The 16,098-nt window shown below is 43.1% G+C and overlaps 1 protein-coding gene across 1 annotated transcript; it reads left to right on the top strand.

Annotated features, from left to right (window-relative positions):
* The first annotated feature begins 2,093 nt into the window (after nt 1-2,093).
* LOC134571277 (olfactory receptor 5M5-like) lies at nt 2,094-10,326 on the top strand. The gene is made up of 2 exons (XM_063429451.1): nt 2,094-2,119; nt 9,420-10,326. The coding sequence occupies exons 1-2, from the start codon at nt 2,094-2,096 to the stop codon at nt 10,324-10,326; spliced, it is 933 nt and encodes a 310-aa protein (XP_063285521.1).
* The last annotated feature ends 5,772 nt before the right edge of the window (nt 10,327-16,098 follow it).

Raw genomic sequence — 16,098 nt, forward strand, 5'->3', positions numbered from 1 at the left:
CCCCCTTAACTGTGTTCTCCTCATCTCCCCTTCTCCACCCCACTCCCTGTGTTCTCCTCATCTCCCCTTCTCCTCACTCCCTGTGTTCTCCTCATCTCCTCATCTCCCCTTCTCCTCACCCCCTCCCTGTGTTCTCCTAATCTCTCCTTCTCCTCACCCCCTCCCTGTGTTCTCCTCATCTCCCCTTCTCCTCACCCCCCTCCCTGTGTTCTCCTCATCTCTCCTTCTCCTCACCCCCCTCCATGTGTTCTCCTCATCTCCCCTTCTCCTCACCCCCCTCCCTGTGTTCTCCTCATCTCCCCTTCTCCTCACCCCCCTCCCTGTGTTCTCCTCATCTCCCCTTCTTCTCACCCCCTCCCTGTGTTCTCCTCATCTCCCCTTCTCACCCCTCCTCATCTCGCCTTCTCCTCACCCCCTCCCTGTGTTCTCCTCATCTCCCCTTCTCCTCACCCCCTCCCTGTGTTCTCCTCACCCCCCTCCCTGAGTTCTCCTCATCTCCCCTTCTCCTCACCCCCTCCCTGTGTTCTCCTCATCTCCCCTTCTCCTCACCCCCCTCCCTGTGTTCTCCTCATCTCCCCTTCTCCTCACCCCCCCTCCCTGTGTTCTCCTCATCTCCCCTTCTCCTCACACCCCCGCCCTGTGTTCTCCTCATCTCCCCTTCTCCTCACCCCCCTCCCTGTGTTCTCCTCATCTCCCCTTCTCCTCACCCCCTCCCTGTATTCTCCTCATCTCACCTTCTCCTCACCCCCTCCCTGTGTTCTCCTCATCTCCCCTTCTCCTCACTCCCCTCCCTGTGTTCTCCTAATCTCCCCTTCTCCTCACCTCCCCCTCCCTGTGTTCTCCTCATCTCCTCACCCCCCGTGTTCTTCTTACTCCTTCCCCCCTCCCTATGTTCTTCTTTCTGCCCCATGTTCTTCTTACTCCTCCCCCCTCCCTATGTTCTTCTTACTACTCCCCCCATGTTCTTCTTACTACTCTCCCCCTCCCCATGTTCTTCTTACTCCCCTCCGTATGTCCTTTTTACTCCCCTCCCACCCTCCCTGTGTCCTTCTTGTTCCCCTCCCTCTTTGTCCTTCTTGTTCCCCTCCCTCTGTGTCCTTCTTGTTCCCCTCCCCCTGTGTCCTTCATAGTCCCCTCCCCCTGTGTCCTTCATAGTCCCCTCCCCCTGTGTCCTTTTTACTCCCCTCCCCGTGTCCTTTTTACTCCCCTCCCCCGTGTCCTTTTTACTCCCCTCCCCGTGTCCTTTTTACTCCCCTCCCCATGTCCTTCTTACTCCCCCGCCTATGTTCTTTTTACTCCCCCCCCCCTCTCTCCCTCCCTCCCTATGTTCTTCTCACCTCCCCTTCCCTGTAGCGTGGCCGAGCTCAGGGTGCACTTCCTGTCAGTTCGGCCGGGAACAGGAAACTAAATCTCCTGTACCGCGTGGTACCCAGCCGGACTGACAGGAGGAAGAGGAGCTCGGCCACGCTACAGGGAAGGGGAGATGACGAGAGAGGCAGTGCTGCAGCCGCCTGAGGCTCTCTATGGAGCGCTCAGGCGGCTGCAGCCTTATAGAAATGGCCGGCCCTGCTTGGGGGCCCAGGCCAGCTCGGGGCCCCAAGCAATTGCTTGGTTAGCTTGCCTGGTAGCAACGGGCCTGAGGATCGGCACGCTACGGGACATCACAATCCTATATCGGCACAGTGCTGCTAAAAGGTTGCCTACCCCTGCTCTAGACTGTTCTTAAAAAATCTGTATGTTTGAACAATTTCTTCTCATTCGAGTTATTTGTCCCTTAGGGACATTATTAAGCCATGTTGGATGTTGTAAGTTAGTCTTTTTTATTGCTGTATTGCAATCCGTTTTTTGACAAATGTCTTAGTATTAAGAGTATCATGCTCTACATACAGAGTTAGGTCCAAGAAATCAATAGTTTCGTTGTGAATATTAGAAGTGAATTTTAAATTATATTGATTTGAGTTTATGATCTCAATAAAATGTTTTAGGGCTTTTACATCCCCTTCCCAAATAATGAGTACATCATCTATATAGCGTCGCCAGAGGACGAGGTCCTCCCCAGGGTACGGTCCCAGATAGATGCATGAGGCCTCCCAATGGGACATGTACAGATTGGCAAAACTGGGGGCGAACCTCGTCCCCATGGCGACGCCACACAGCTGTAAATAAAAATTGGAATCAAACCAGAAAAAATTCTTGGTTAAGACAAATTGAATACACATGACTAAAAAATCGATCTGAGCAGAGCTGAAAGTATGTTGTTGGATCAGCACATCTCTGATAACCTCCAAACCCTTCTTATGGGGTGAGTACAGGGAGGTGACATCCACCGTCGCTAATATGTAAGAGGGTTTCCATGTAAAAGACTGCAAAGTTGGTAGAATGTGTTTTGTGTCTTTAATAAAGGATGGACATAAAGACACAAAAGGTTTCAAAAAATAATCTACATATTCAGAGAGATTACAAGACAATGAATCTATCCCACTGATGATTGGGCGACCGGGGGGGGGGAGTTTCAGACACTTGTGAATTTTGGGGAGGAAATAAAAAATTGCTATTTTGCATGAAGGATTAAAGATATACTGAAATTCTTGAGTGGAGATGATTTCTCCATCAAGTCCTTTCTGGAGTAAAAGTCGAAGATCTTCCACAAAAAGTTTAGTAGGGTCCTGTTCAAGTACCCTATATGTGGTGTCATCTTTCAGAATTCGATGTGCCTCCTGCATGTAATATTCCCTACTCATAATGACCGTACCTCCACCTTTATCGGCCTCCTTAATAACTAATCGCAAATGCTTTTTTAGTTTATTTAGGGCCTGTCTTTCTTTATTGGTTAAATTATACTTCATTTTCTGTTGTTTCCATTGGACTTTATCAAGGTCTGTTTGAACCAAATCATTAAACACTTCTAAATATTTTCCTTTTTCATGAGAGGGATAAAAATTAGACTTCTTTTTTTAATGATGAATGAATAATCGGAACCTCTTGTGAAAGAGATTCTAGAGTATTCTCATTGGTGATACTAGTTTGCTCCAAAATTCTTCAATTTTTTTCTTGGTTTAAATTTCTTTTTTCAAAGAAACGTTTGGTAGTCAATTTTTTGAGGAATTTTTGGTTATCAATAAATAGGTCAAAATATTTTATACCTGCCGTGGGGGCAAATTTCAAACCCTTATTTAATAAGGATAGTTCATATGGAGTTAGAGCTACCCCCGAAATATTAAAGATACAAGATGGATTTTTTACAAGATACAAGATACAAGAAAATTTTTAGAAGTGTTTAATGATTTGGTTCAAACAGACCTTGATAAAGTCCAATGGAAACAACAGAAAATTAAGTATAATTTAACCAATAAAGAAAGACAGGCCCTAAATATACTAAAAAAGAATTCGCAATTAGTTATGAAGGAGGCCGATAAAGGAGGAGGTACGGTCATTATGAGTAGGGAATATTACATGCAGGAGGCACATCGAATTCTGAAAGATGACACCACATATAAGGTACTTGAACAGGACCCTACTAAACTTTTTGTGGAAGATCTTCGACTTTTACTCCAGAAAGGACTTGATGGAGAAAACATCTCCACTCAAGAATTTCAGTATATCTTTAATCCTTCATGCAAAATAGCAATTTTTTATTTCCTCCCCAAAATTCACAAGTGTCTGAACCCCCCCCCCCCCCCGGTCGCCCGATCATCAGTGGGATAGATTCATTGTCTTGTAATCTCTCTGAATATGTAGATTATTTTTTGAAACCTTTTGTGTCTTTATGTCCATCCTTTATTAAAGACACAAAACACGTTCTACCAACTTTGCAGTCTTTTACATGGAAACCCTCTTACATATTAGCGGCGGTGGATGTCACCTCCCTGTACTCCAATATTCCCCATAAGAAGGGTTTGGAGGTTATCAGAGATGTGCTGATCCAACAACATACTTTCAGCTCTGCTCAGATTGATTTTCTAGTCATTTGTATTCAATTTGTCTTAACCAAGAATTTTTTCTGGTTTGATTTTTATTTACAGCTGTGTGGCGTCGCCATGGGGACGAGGTTCGCCCCCAGTTTTGCCAATCTGTACGTGTCCCATTGGGAGGCCTCATGCATCCATCTGGGACCGTACCCTGGGGAGGACCTCGTCCTCTGGCGACGCTATATAGATGATGTACTCATTATTTGTGAAGGGGATGTAAAAGCCCTAAAAAATTTTATTAAGATCATAAACTCAAATCAATATAATTTAAAATTCACTTTTAATATTCACACAGAAACTAATGATTTCTTGGACCTAACTCTGTATGTAGAGCATGATACCCTTAATACTAAGACATTTTTCAAAAAAACGGATTGCAATTCAGCAATAAAAAAGACTAACTTACTGTTAGTCTCTTCATTTACCTGTCAGAGCATTCTGATTGGATGGCTTAAACCCAGCAATCAGAGTGCTCTGAGCCTAATTGCAGGGCGGGACAAGGCTTTAGAAGCCTTCCCCCGCCCTGCAGAGCTCAGTCTGCGCGGAGCCCTCGCCGGGTGAAGATGGATTATTTTTGGATTTTTTTTTTGCGCTCTTTTTTTTTTTTATTGCGTCGGTTATTATGGATATTTATTTGGCCTTTTTTGGGGCTGAAAAAAGATTTTAGAAGAAAGAAAACATTGAATGGTAAGTTATTTTTATTTTTTTTACAGGTTGTTAGTTAAATGTCCCCCCTCATTATTTTTAGGATGAGGGGGTTGGTAGGGGGATCATTTTTTTTGGGGGGGGGGGTGACTAGGTGTTTGGGGACCCCTAGTCACCTTCGGGGGGGCACATTTTTTTTAGGGCCCCCCACCCACCGCTCAGGGGTGGGGGCTGGGGGGGAGGACAATAGGTCCCCCCATATTGGTATTTATGGCCCTCACACGCCGCTCAGGTGTGTGGGCCATGGGGGAGGACATTAGCCCCCCCTTTATTAGTATTTAGGGCCCCCACCCACCGCTCAGGGTGGGGGCCAGGGGGGAGGACATTAGGTTCCCCCCCAATTTGTATTTAGGGCCCCCACCCACCGTTCAGGGTGGGGTCCGGGGGGGGGGACATTAGGTCCCCCCCCTTATTCTTGTTTAGGGCCCATCACTATTGTGGCCAGAAAGAGTCCCTGTGGGTTTTAAAATGCACCTGCCTATTGAAGTATATGGCGGTTCGCTAGGTTTGCCTGGTTCGCCCGTTCACGAACATTTGCGGAAGTTCGCGTTCGCTGTTCGCGAACGGAAAATGTCATGTTCGCGACATCACTAATGATCAGATATCAAAACATTTGAAGATAAATTTAACACAGGATTCGTTACTTCTTGATTGGAGGTTTGGATCGAGGACTTGCTGATCTTCCCCTTCTGGCTCCGGCAGATGGGTCGTAATCTTCATCTTTTCTGGATCAAGATGTGGATTGCATAGGGGGATCGTTGGTATGATGACCTCTGTCTAAAAAGACGATTCATTCCTGGATGCAGTGCTGGTCATTCTTCTAAAGGCATCTGTTCCTTCAGCATCAGATGTAGAATCAGTATCAATTCTTAAAAATTGGGGTTTGCGTACTCTCTGTCTCTGGCAAGGGATATTTGGTTTACGTCGATCTCCACTTAACCAGTGATATACCTGGTGATGGGTATAATCAAAATCCCGCTTTTGCTTTTTAAACCTAATCAGGTCATTTCTATATCGCGTAATCTCATCTTGGAGTTTGATCATATGTTGTGTAGCTGTTGCGTCTGTATGGGTCGCTGTATTGACTGTTATATATATATATATATATATATATATATATATATAATCTATATCAAAATACACTTAGAATGATATATATATATATATATATATATATATGTATATATAAATAAATAAAAATAATACAAAATATACATGTCCATATATATAATTACATAAATAATTTCATAAATATACACGTAGACCCAGGCCACTTCAACTAATTGAAGTAGTCTCGGTGCTGTGTCCCTATTGCACTTAGTGCTGCAATGTAAAACATTGCAGTTCCAGAGAACTGCAATGTTTACATTGCAGCTCTAAATCAGCCCTCTGTGGCTGTCTATCAGACAGCCACTGAAGGCTCTACTGGATTCATAAGGGACTTTTGGTCCGTTATCTGCCGCTGGACATCCTCATGGACCTCCGGCGTCAGATTTTCCCTAAGGGAAAGCATTGAATAATGCTTTCCTATGGGAAGGTCTAATGCACGGCTGCCGTTTGCAGGGGGGGAGGAGTGTGAGCGTAGCCTTACCCAGCGCCAAGGGACATCGGCGCTGGATTCAGGTAAGTAGCTGAAAGGGTTTGCTTTCCTAGCACTGTAGAGTTCCTTCTTTAGCTACTGTAACATCTTGTTATCCATTCACAATTTTTCTGTAAAATTGTTACAGCAATCATTTGCACATATCTCTTGCCATAGGATTAGTGATGTCCCGAACGGTTCGCTGGCGAATAGTTCCTGGCGAACATTGCATGTTCGCGTTCGCCACGGATGGCGAACATATGCGATGTTCGGTCCACCCCCTACTCGTCATCATTGAGTAAACTTTGACCCTGTACCTCACAGTCAGCAGACACATTCCAGCCAATCAGCAGCAGACCCTCCCTCCCAGACCCAACCACCTCCTAGACAGCATACAATTTAGATTAATTCTGAAGCTGCATTCTTTTTTTTGTATTCTTTTTTTTTGTGTTTGTGTTTGTGTTTATTATACATTATCATCCATAGCCAGTAAACTGTGTTTATTATACATTATCCCCCATAGCCAGTAACCTGTGTTTATTATACATTATCCCCCCATAGCCAGTAACCTGTGTTTATTATACATTAACCCCCATAGCCAGTAACCTGTGTTTATTCTACATTATCCCCCCATAGCCAGTAACCTGTGTTTATTATACATTATCCTCCCATAGCCAGTAACCTGTGCTTATTATACATTAGCCAGTAACATGTGTTTATTATACATTATCCTCCCATAGCCAGTAACCTGTGCTTATTATACATTATCCCCCCATAGCCAGTAACCTGTGATTATCATACATTATCCTCCCATAGCCAGTAACCTGTTATACATTATCCTCCCATAGCCAGTAACCTGTGTTTATTATACATTATCCTCCCATAGCCAGTAACCTGTGTTTATTATACATTATCCTCCCATAGCCAGTAACCTGTGCTTATTATACATTATCCTCCCATAGCCTGTAACCTGTGATTATTATACATTATCCCCCCATAGCCAGTAACCTGTTATACATTATCCTCCTATAGCCAGTAACCTGTGTTTATTATACATTATCCCTCCCATAGCCAGTAACCTGTGTTTATTATACATTACCCCCCCCCATAGCCAGTAACCTTTTATACATTATGGTACTAAAAGCAACAAGTGCCAAATACACACACCACTCCCTGTGTATCAGAACAGGCAATATTAATACTTATACATGTACAGGTACGTATAGGAGATGTTCCATATAAAGACCTATAAAGATAAAAAATAGTACATAGTATAGCCTGTATATGCAGAAAAAAGAAATGTGGAAGTGATTGAATACACTCACGAATTCCAGAGCCGTGCCAGGCTCTGTATATGATGCCCAAGGGTCCCTCAGAAGGCTCTGTGGAGAATCTTGAATGGTATCCCCCATTATAGATATTGCCTGTTCTGATACACAGGGAGTGGTGTGTGTATTTGGCACTTGTTGCTTTTAGTACCCTCTGTTATTACTTTATTTTAGGGTGTTTGGGAACACCCTTACCACTCCAACTGTGCTCCTATTTAACTGTGTAAGCGCCATTCACTTTCCTTTCTTTTCTGCTATACATTATCCTCCCATAGCCCGTAACCTGTGTTTATTATACATTATCCCACCATAGCCAGTAACCTGTGCTTATTATACATTATCCTCCCATAGCCAGTAACCTGTGTTTATTATACATTATCTCCCCATATCCAGTGACCTGTGTTTATTATACATTATCTGGTGTAACAGTAGTGTACATTTAAAATAAAAAATACAGAGGGCTTGTTGTCACCTTTCAGGGACCCTTGGTTTTGTACGTGGCTGGGTGGAGGAAGAGACCTTCAATGACATCAGTGAGGACCAGGAACGGGACATGGCTAGCTTGGTATTCAACCTTGTGCAAATGGGGAGTTTGCGGTTGTGCAAATGGACTGTTTGCTGTTGTTTGCGGTGCGTTAAACGGGGAGTTTGGTCTGTCACTGTGAAGCGGGTGTAACCCTTACACTACCTGATCGATACAACATCATACCTGATGTTTTAAAGCACGTTATTATGTTAGGTGATTTATGCCCTTTATGGATTAAAACCAGACTCTGCATCAACTATATAATTTTCCATGGGAGTTTTTCCATGGATCCCCCACCGGCATGCCACAGTCCAGGTGTTAGTCCCTTTGAAACAACTTTCCCATCACTATTGTGGCCAGAAAGAGTCCCTGTGGGTTTTAAAATTTGCCTGCCTATTGAAGTCTATGGCGGTTCGCCCGGTTTGCCCGTTCGCGGACATTTGCGGAAGTTCGCGTTCGCCATTTGCGAACGAAACATTTTATGTTAGCGACATCACTACATAGGGTCCTTCATAATACATACTGAGGAAAAACAGTTATTTAATGTTTTTGTTCTTCATTAACTAATACACCCATCTCTGTTTTAAGTATATCTATACTTAATATTTATTTTTATTTTTTTAGAATTGACGTACTTAAAAACATTTTAGGTTGGTTTTCCACTCTTTAGCTAATCAAAATCCTATTTTCTAGTTTAGCCACTCTAACTGGCTTTTTGCATTCATTATCATTTATTTTATAGGATGCCTCTGATTTGTACAATTTAAATGTTTTAATTGCCCTTTTCTTATTTTTAATCTCTTGTTTTACTTTATATATATATATTTTAAGATTTACTTACTTCAACCTGTCACTTGTGGGTGCCGCCATCTTAATCTGGTGTTTCCTCTTCAGAGCTGGTGTCACTCTGTATTCTCGCACATGTGCAAGAGTACTGCAATGAGGTCAATGGAGGATCACACAAGACCATCCATAGACAGAGTCAATTCCCTGCAGCCATCACTTTTGATGGCTGTTGGTATTGACTCTTACACTCCGACTTGAGTCTAAGAAAGTACTTAGACTTACCCTACGTTGTCTCTTTCTATCTCTTGACTGGATTGCAATTTCAGTGAAATTTCAACACAGTCAAAATGAGTATCTTCTTAAAGATTCTATATATATGAAATACTCATTTTTCCAGGGGGAAGGTGACAATGCAACTTTAACTCAAATATATCTGAAAACAAAATAAATAAACAGCATTGTTTTTTTTCTATTCTATTAGTCCTTTTTTTGTTTTAACAGACAATGATTTGGAAAAATAAAACATTTGTGACAGAATTTATTCTTCTCGGACTCTCTGATCACCCCAAAACACAATGTATCCTTTTTGTATTTCTCTTGATAGCTTATGTAATGATTTTATTTGGAAACTTTTCTATTATATTTCTATGCCTGACAGACAACAATCTGAAGACCCCGATGTATGTTTTCCTTTCCAGTCTCTCTCTTCTTGATATCTGCTTTGCAACATCAACTGTCCCTAGAATGCTAAAAGATTTGCTGTCAGTCAAGAAAACAATTTCATTTGAAGAATGTGCAGTTCAAATGTTTGTTTCACTTTCTCTTGGGGTTTGTGAATGTATTCTGCTCGCTGTAATGGCTTATGATCGTTATATTGCTATATGCAATCCTTTACGTTACACCTCAATCATAAGCAGATCTGTTTGTATCAGAATAATTCTTGGTAATTGGATATTTGGATTTGTTCAGTCTATCCCTGTTGTTTTATTTACATTAAATGTAGATGTTTGTGGACACAATACAATTAATCACTTTGTCTGTGAAGTCCCAGAAGTCCTTTCACTTGCATGTGCAAACCTATTTATTATTGAATGTTTTCTGTTTTTTGCTGGTTCTTTTATATTGATGATACCTGTTGCATTCATTGTGATCTCTTATATTAAAATCATTATAACCATATTAAATATTGCATCCTCTGCTGGACGACAGAAAGCTTTCTCCACCTGTGGATCTCATATGATGGTTGTTACATTATTTTATGGTACAATCATTGCTGCTTATATGAAACCTCGTTCAATCTCTTCACCAGAAACAGACAAAATTATTGCAGTGTTTTATATAATTGTAACACCTATATTAAATCCCTTAATTTATACACTTAGAAATAAAGATATAAAAGTAGCTATATTTAAATGCAAAAGCCAATATTTCTAAATAAATCAGAATATTTACAGCTGCTCTTTCATCAAAAATAAACTTCATCTAATCTGTTTCTATAAAGCTTCCTGTGTATGAATCTTTTTTTTTATTTTTCCTGAATGATCTATTTTTCATAAAATACATAAGGAAAAGTAGGAACTAAGTTTTGTATAGCAGTCAAGTTGACTAAACTTGACAATGGGTAAAACTAACTAACAGTTTCCCTCCCTTCTGCCTTTTTTGTGTCTCTATGCACTCTCCTTATAACATTTATATGGAAGGGCATCAAACCCAGAATAAAATGTGCACAACTCGAGAGAGTATTTGGAATACAGATTAATAATTGTGTTCCTTGAAAGGAAAGAAGCGATGATATAAGGATGCATGTAGCTTCTGCAGAGCCTCATGGGTGAAGGCTGGAGTGGAAGAGTGGGTGAGACACGGCAGACTGAGAGTGTATTATGGGGAGAAAGGGGAGTAAAGAATAAAGGAGCACCGAAAGAGTCTTTATAGCAATCTGGTCAATTCTGATTATGAGGACTCCGGAAAAATAAGTGCCCCAGAAAGAAGCCATCTGTGATTTTTAAGCCTGCAAAACACAAAAGTGGAGGTGATTTTCTGGAAAAGAGAACAAAATAAAGGAAAAGAAAATAGCTATACAGTAATAGGGGCCTGATGATGGTGAGATTGCTGCTTCATCACACGATATACAAATCTGCAGTAGAGAAACAGTGTCAAATAACATCGGAAAAACTGTGAGTGAGTTTATCTTACCAAGTATAAAAAAAAATACAACAAAGAGTGAAACATTTCCAAAAAGAGTAAAAAAAAAAAAAAAGATAAAGTAAGTACAATAACGATCACTAAAAGTACATTATTAGAGATAAGTTACAAACTGTTGATAAGATGCAATAAATTAACTGATTGCTGATACCTGCTCTAAAGATTGATTGAGAAGCTGTTTCTCATTAATAATTACATATACCAGCCTGGTTGAACTTATAATAGAGAACTGACTACAATAACATACTCTACATGTTCCATGGTATGACAAGGTAAAATTGTTAACTAAAGGATAAGTGGAAGAAAAAAAAGGGTCAGTTACCAGAAGCAGCAAGATCTAAAAAGTAAAAGCAAAGAAAGATTAAAAAAAAAAAAAAAAAAAAGATTGAAAGTGGAAATCATCCTCCCAAAGAATTTATAATTAAATGGAGTTAAACCAATTAATAAAGTATTAAGACAAACTACTAATTAAAGAGAAATAAATAAAAGAGATCCTGCAGTTATCTCTTTTCAGACAACTAGTTTTCAGCTTGATCAGAAATTTGTTACGATAAATGCAAAGGCTTGGCCTGCAGTTGTGGGAGGGGCATGTTACCCTATTTAAACCCCCTACTCACCTTCCACCGTCCCATACATGCGTTTAGCGATTCGCATGTCGCTATTTCTGGTCACCATCCACTTCCCTCGTGGTTCCCCTTACCTGGCCTGCCGTTCCCCCGCCATTTTCGTTTTTGTCTACTGTCCTTTCCTGGGCTCTGCTCCGGTCGGCTGTCGGTCAACTCTTCTGATTCCGTGAGATTACTTACCTCCGTTCAGGAGTTTTTTCTTTTTACTTGTTTCTTGTTTTCCCCTGTTTCCCAGGCTTCGTGGCTTTCTGACGTTCGCCTCTGTTACCGTACGACCGCCGTTTTGCTTGTTTTCTGCACGAAAGCTCTACGGCCAGATAGGGCTTTCGTGCGTTTTTTTCTGCATGCGGTCGTGTTATCAGTCGCAGTGGCAGCCTGTGCTGTTTTTCTTACATGGTGTAGCAATTTCTGTTTCGATACACTCTCTAGTAACATATATATAAACACTGTGTTGTGAATAACCCCTGCAGAGTTTTTCAGGAATTTTCGGTTTGTGCGGAGGAGTTTCAGATATCTCGTACAAGAATTGTTTAAATTGACTACTTGATGAGTGTTTCACTTCCTGAATTTCTTGTTTGTTTGAACTGCATTTCAAACGTCTAGGCAACTTTCGAGAAGATGGGCTTTTCAGACCAGCCTTCTCGTTGCGAGCTTAGACATGTGAATATCATACAATTGCTCACACATTCACTCCAATCGCAGCATTAATCATTCTACTTTTTTTTTTTTTTTGCATATGGATATTAATAAAAAAAAAAAAAAAACATATTCAATAAACTGGGAATTAGAAATATGTAATATATTTAAACCTTTTGCAAGCCACAATATGCTGCCCAGAACTTCTCTGCACAACCACTCCAAAGAAACAGATCTAGCCTATACTATAGCCCAACCAGTGGTATATATGGTCAGTAGCTCGAGGTCTCATTTTAGAGTGGTGTAGACAACCTCACTACTGCCACTTGCTGGCCCTCAACAATAACGGTTTTGTAGTAAACGAGACGTTAAAGTCCGAACTAGAATCTGCATTACGTATCCGAGGCAATAGTTAAAGAGCCTAGCTGTGACTGAAGGGGAGTAAGGGAATTTTCAATTGCCTCAGTTTTGCTATTTGGAATTTACCTCTGTACAATGCAGAGTATAATAAGCAGCCATGCATCTCTCTCACTGCCTTTGCAGTTCTGCCCCTGCTTTTTTCCCATGGACGTTTTGTGTATACACAGGTGTGGCCTCTGTATGGGCTAACTGTACAACCAGGTGGGAAATATATCATGTGCCCCTGCAGTCAGACTGCAATAATCTCACAATTGCTGGCTCATAAATCAGGGTCAGGGGAATTGCGTGGAAGCCCCCAGAACATTTAAAAAAAAAACACCCTTTTTGACTCATGACTTGTTCCTTGTGGATGCCAGTTTTTGGCGTACGCACAAATGATTTCATGTACATATGATTGTGTGTTTTTTTTGTTTTTCACGTTACACGACTTCTGTTTTATCATGATTAGTGATGTCGCGAACATGAAATTTGCTGTTCGCGAATGGCGAACGCGAACTTCCACAAATGTTCGTGAACGGGCGAACCCGGCGAACTGCCATAGACTTCAATAGGCAGGCGAATTTTAAAACCCACAGGGACTCTTTCTGACCACAATAGTGATGGGCCCCCACCCACCTGAGCGGTGGGTGGCGGCCCTAAACAAGAATAAGGGGGGGACCTAATGTCCTCCCCCCTGGCCCCCACCCCTGAGCGGTGGGTGGGGACCCTAAACACAAATTGGGGGGGACATAATGTCCTCTCCCCTGGCCCCCACCCCTGAGCGGCGGGTGGGGGCCTTAAATACCAATAGGGGGGACCTAATGCCCTCCCCCCCGGCCCCCACTTCTGAGCGGCGGGTGGGTGCCCTAAATACCAATAGGAGGGGGACCTAATGTCCTCCCCCCTGGCCCCCACCCATGAGCGGCGGGTGGGGGCCCTAAATACCAATGGGGGGGACCTATTTTCCTCCCCCCGGCCCCCACCCCTGAGCGGCAGGTGGGGGCCCTAAATACCAATAGGGGGGGACCTAATGTCCTCCCCCCGGACCCCACCCATGAGCGCTGGGTGGGGGCCCTAAATACCAATAGAGGGGGACCTACTGTCCTCCACCCCGGCCCCACCCCTGAGCGGCGGGTGAGGGCTCTAAATACCAATAGGGGGGAACTATTGTCCTCCCCCTGGCCCCCACCCCTGAGCGGCAGGTGGGGGCCCTAAATACCAATAGGGGGGGACCTAATGTCCTCCCCCCGGACCCCACCCATGAGCGCCGGGTGGGGGCCCTAAATACCAATAGAGGGGGACCTACTGTCCTCCACCCCGGCCCCACCCCTGAGCGGCGGGTGAGGGCCCTAAATACCAATAGGGGGGAACTATTGTCCTCCCCCTGGCCCCCACCCCTGAGCGGCAGGTGGGGGCCCTAAATACCAATAGGGGGGGACCTATTGTCCTCCCCCCAGCCCCCACCCCTGAGCGGCAGGTGTTGGCCCTAAATACCAATAGGGGGGGACCTAATGTCCTCTCCCCCGGCCGCCACCCATGAGCGGCAGGTGGGGGCCCTAAATACCAATGGGGGGACCTATTGTCCTTCCCCCGGCCCCCACCCCTGAGCGGCGGGTGGGGGCCCTAAATATCAATGGGGGGGACTTAATGTCCTCCCCCCGGCCCACACCCTTGAGCGGCGGGTGGGGGCCACAAAAAAAATGTCCCCCCAGGTGACTAGGGGTCCCCAAAGTTTTTCACTGTAAGCTAATAGCAGTCAGTGTCCTTCAAGCTGGTGTGTCAGGCCTTCAGCGTGTACTCTGCCAACCTCTGCCAGTCCACTTTGCCACTCATATCTGGTGTCACAATAGCGTGCCTTTAAAAATAAAAAAAGTTTTTCACTGTAAGCTAATAGCAGTCAGTGTCTTTAAAGCGAGTGTCAGGCCTTCAGCGTGTACTCTGCCAACCTCTGCCAGTCCACTTTGCCACTCATATCTGGTGTGACAATAGCGTGCCATTTAAAAGAAAAAAAAGGTTTTCACTGTAAGCTAATAGCAGTCAGTGTCCTTCAAGCGAGTGTCAGGCCTTCAGTGTGTACTCTGCCAACCTCTGCCAGTCAACTTTGCCACTCATATCTGGTGTGACAATAGCGTGCCATTTAAAAGAAAAAAAAGTTTTTCACTGTAAGCTAATAGCAGTCAGTGTCCTTCAAGCGAGTGTCAGGTCTTCAGCGTGTACTCTGTCAACCTCTGCCAGTGCACTTTGCCACTCATATCTGGTTTGACTATAGCATGCCTTTAAAAACAACAAAAGTTTTTCATTGTAAGCTAACAGCAGTTAGTTGTCTGCAAGCGTCTGGGTGTCAGGCCTTCAGCGTGTATTCTGCCAACCTCTGCAAGTGCACTTTGCCACTCATATCTGGTGTGACTATAGCGTGCCTTTAAAAAGAAAAAAAAGTTTTTCACTGTAAGCTAATAGCAGTCAGTGTCCTTCAAGCGAGTGTCAGGCCTTCAGCGTGTACTCTGCCAGTCCACTTTGCCACTCATATCAGGTGTGACAATAGCGTGCTATTAAAAAGTAAAACAGTTTTTCCACTGTAATAGATTGAATAGCAGTTAGTTGTCTGCCAGCTTCTGTGTCAGGCTCACAGTGGATACTGTGCCCACTTGCCCAGTGCCACCACTCATATCTGGTGTCACAATAGCTTAAGCTTGACATTTAAAAATAAACAAAATGTTTTTCACTGTAATAGATTGAATAGCAGTTAGTTGTCTGCCAGCTTCTGTGTCAGGCTCACAGTGGATACTGTGCCCACTTGCCCAGTGCCACCACTCATATCTGGTGTCACAATGGCTTAAGCTTGACATTTAAAAAAAAAAAAATTTTTTCACTGTAATAGATTGAATAGCAGTTAGTTGTCTGCAAGCATATATATAGCGTGCCTTTAAAAAGAAAAAAAGTTTTTCACTGTAAGCTAATAGCAGTCAGTGTCCTTAAAGCGGGTTTCAAACCTTCAGCATGTACTCTGCCAACCTCTGCCAGTCCACTTTGCCACTCATATCAGGTGTCACAATAGCGTGCATTTAAAAACAAAAAACAGTTTTCACTGTTATAAATTGAATAGCAGTTAGTTGTCTTCAAGCGGGTGTCAGGCCTTTAGCGTGTACTCTGCCAACCTCTGCCAGTCCACTTTGCCACTCATATCTGGTGTCACAATAGCGTGCATTTAAAAACAAAAAACTTTTTTCACTGTTATAGATTGAATAACAGTTACTTGTCTTCAAGCGGGTGTGTCAGGCCTTTACCGTGTACTCTGCCAACCTCTGCCAGTGCACATTGCCACTAATATCTGGTGTCACAATAG

Source organism: Pelobates fuscus, chromosome 8 (assembly GCF_036172605.1).
Source record: "Pelobates fuscus isolate aPelFus1 chromosome 8, aPelFus1.pri, whole genome shotgun sequence".
Taxonomy (NCBI): Eukaryota; Metazoa; Chordata; class Amphibia; order Anura; family Pelobatidae; genus Pelobates; species Pelobates fuscus.

What these genes read in the sequence shown, in the direction of transcription:
- LOC134571277 (XM_063429451.1), top strand. Translation starts at nt 2,094, where the DNA reads ATGGGACATGTACAGATTGGCAAAAC. An exon ending in CATGTACAGATTGGCAAAAC is followed by an intron (nt 2,120 to 9,419) that starts TGGGGGCGAACC and finishes AAATAAAACATT; the next exon opens with TGTGACAGAATTTATTCTTC.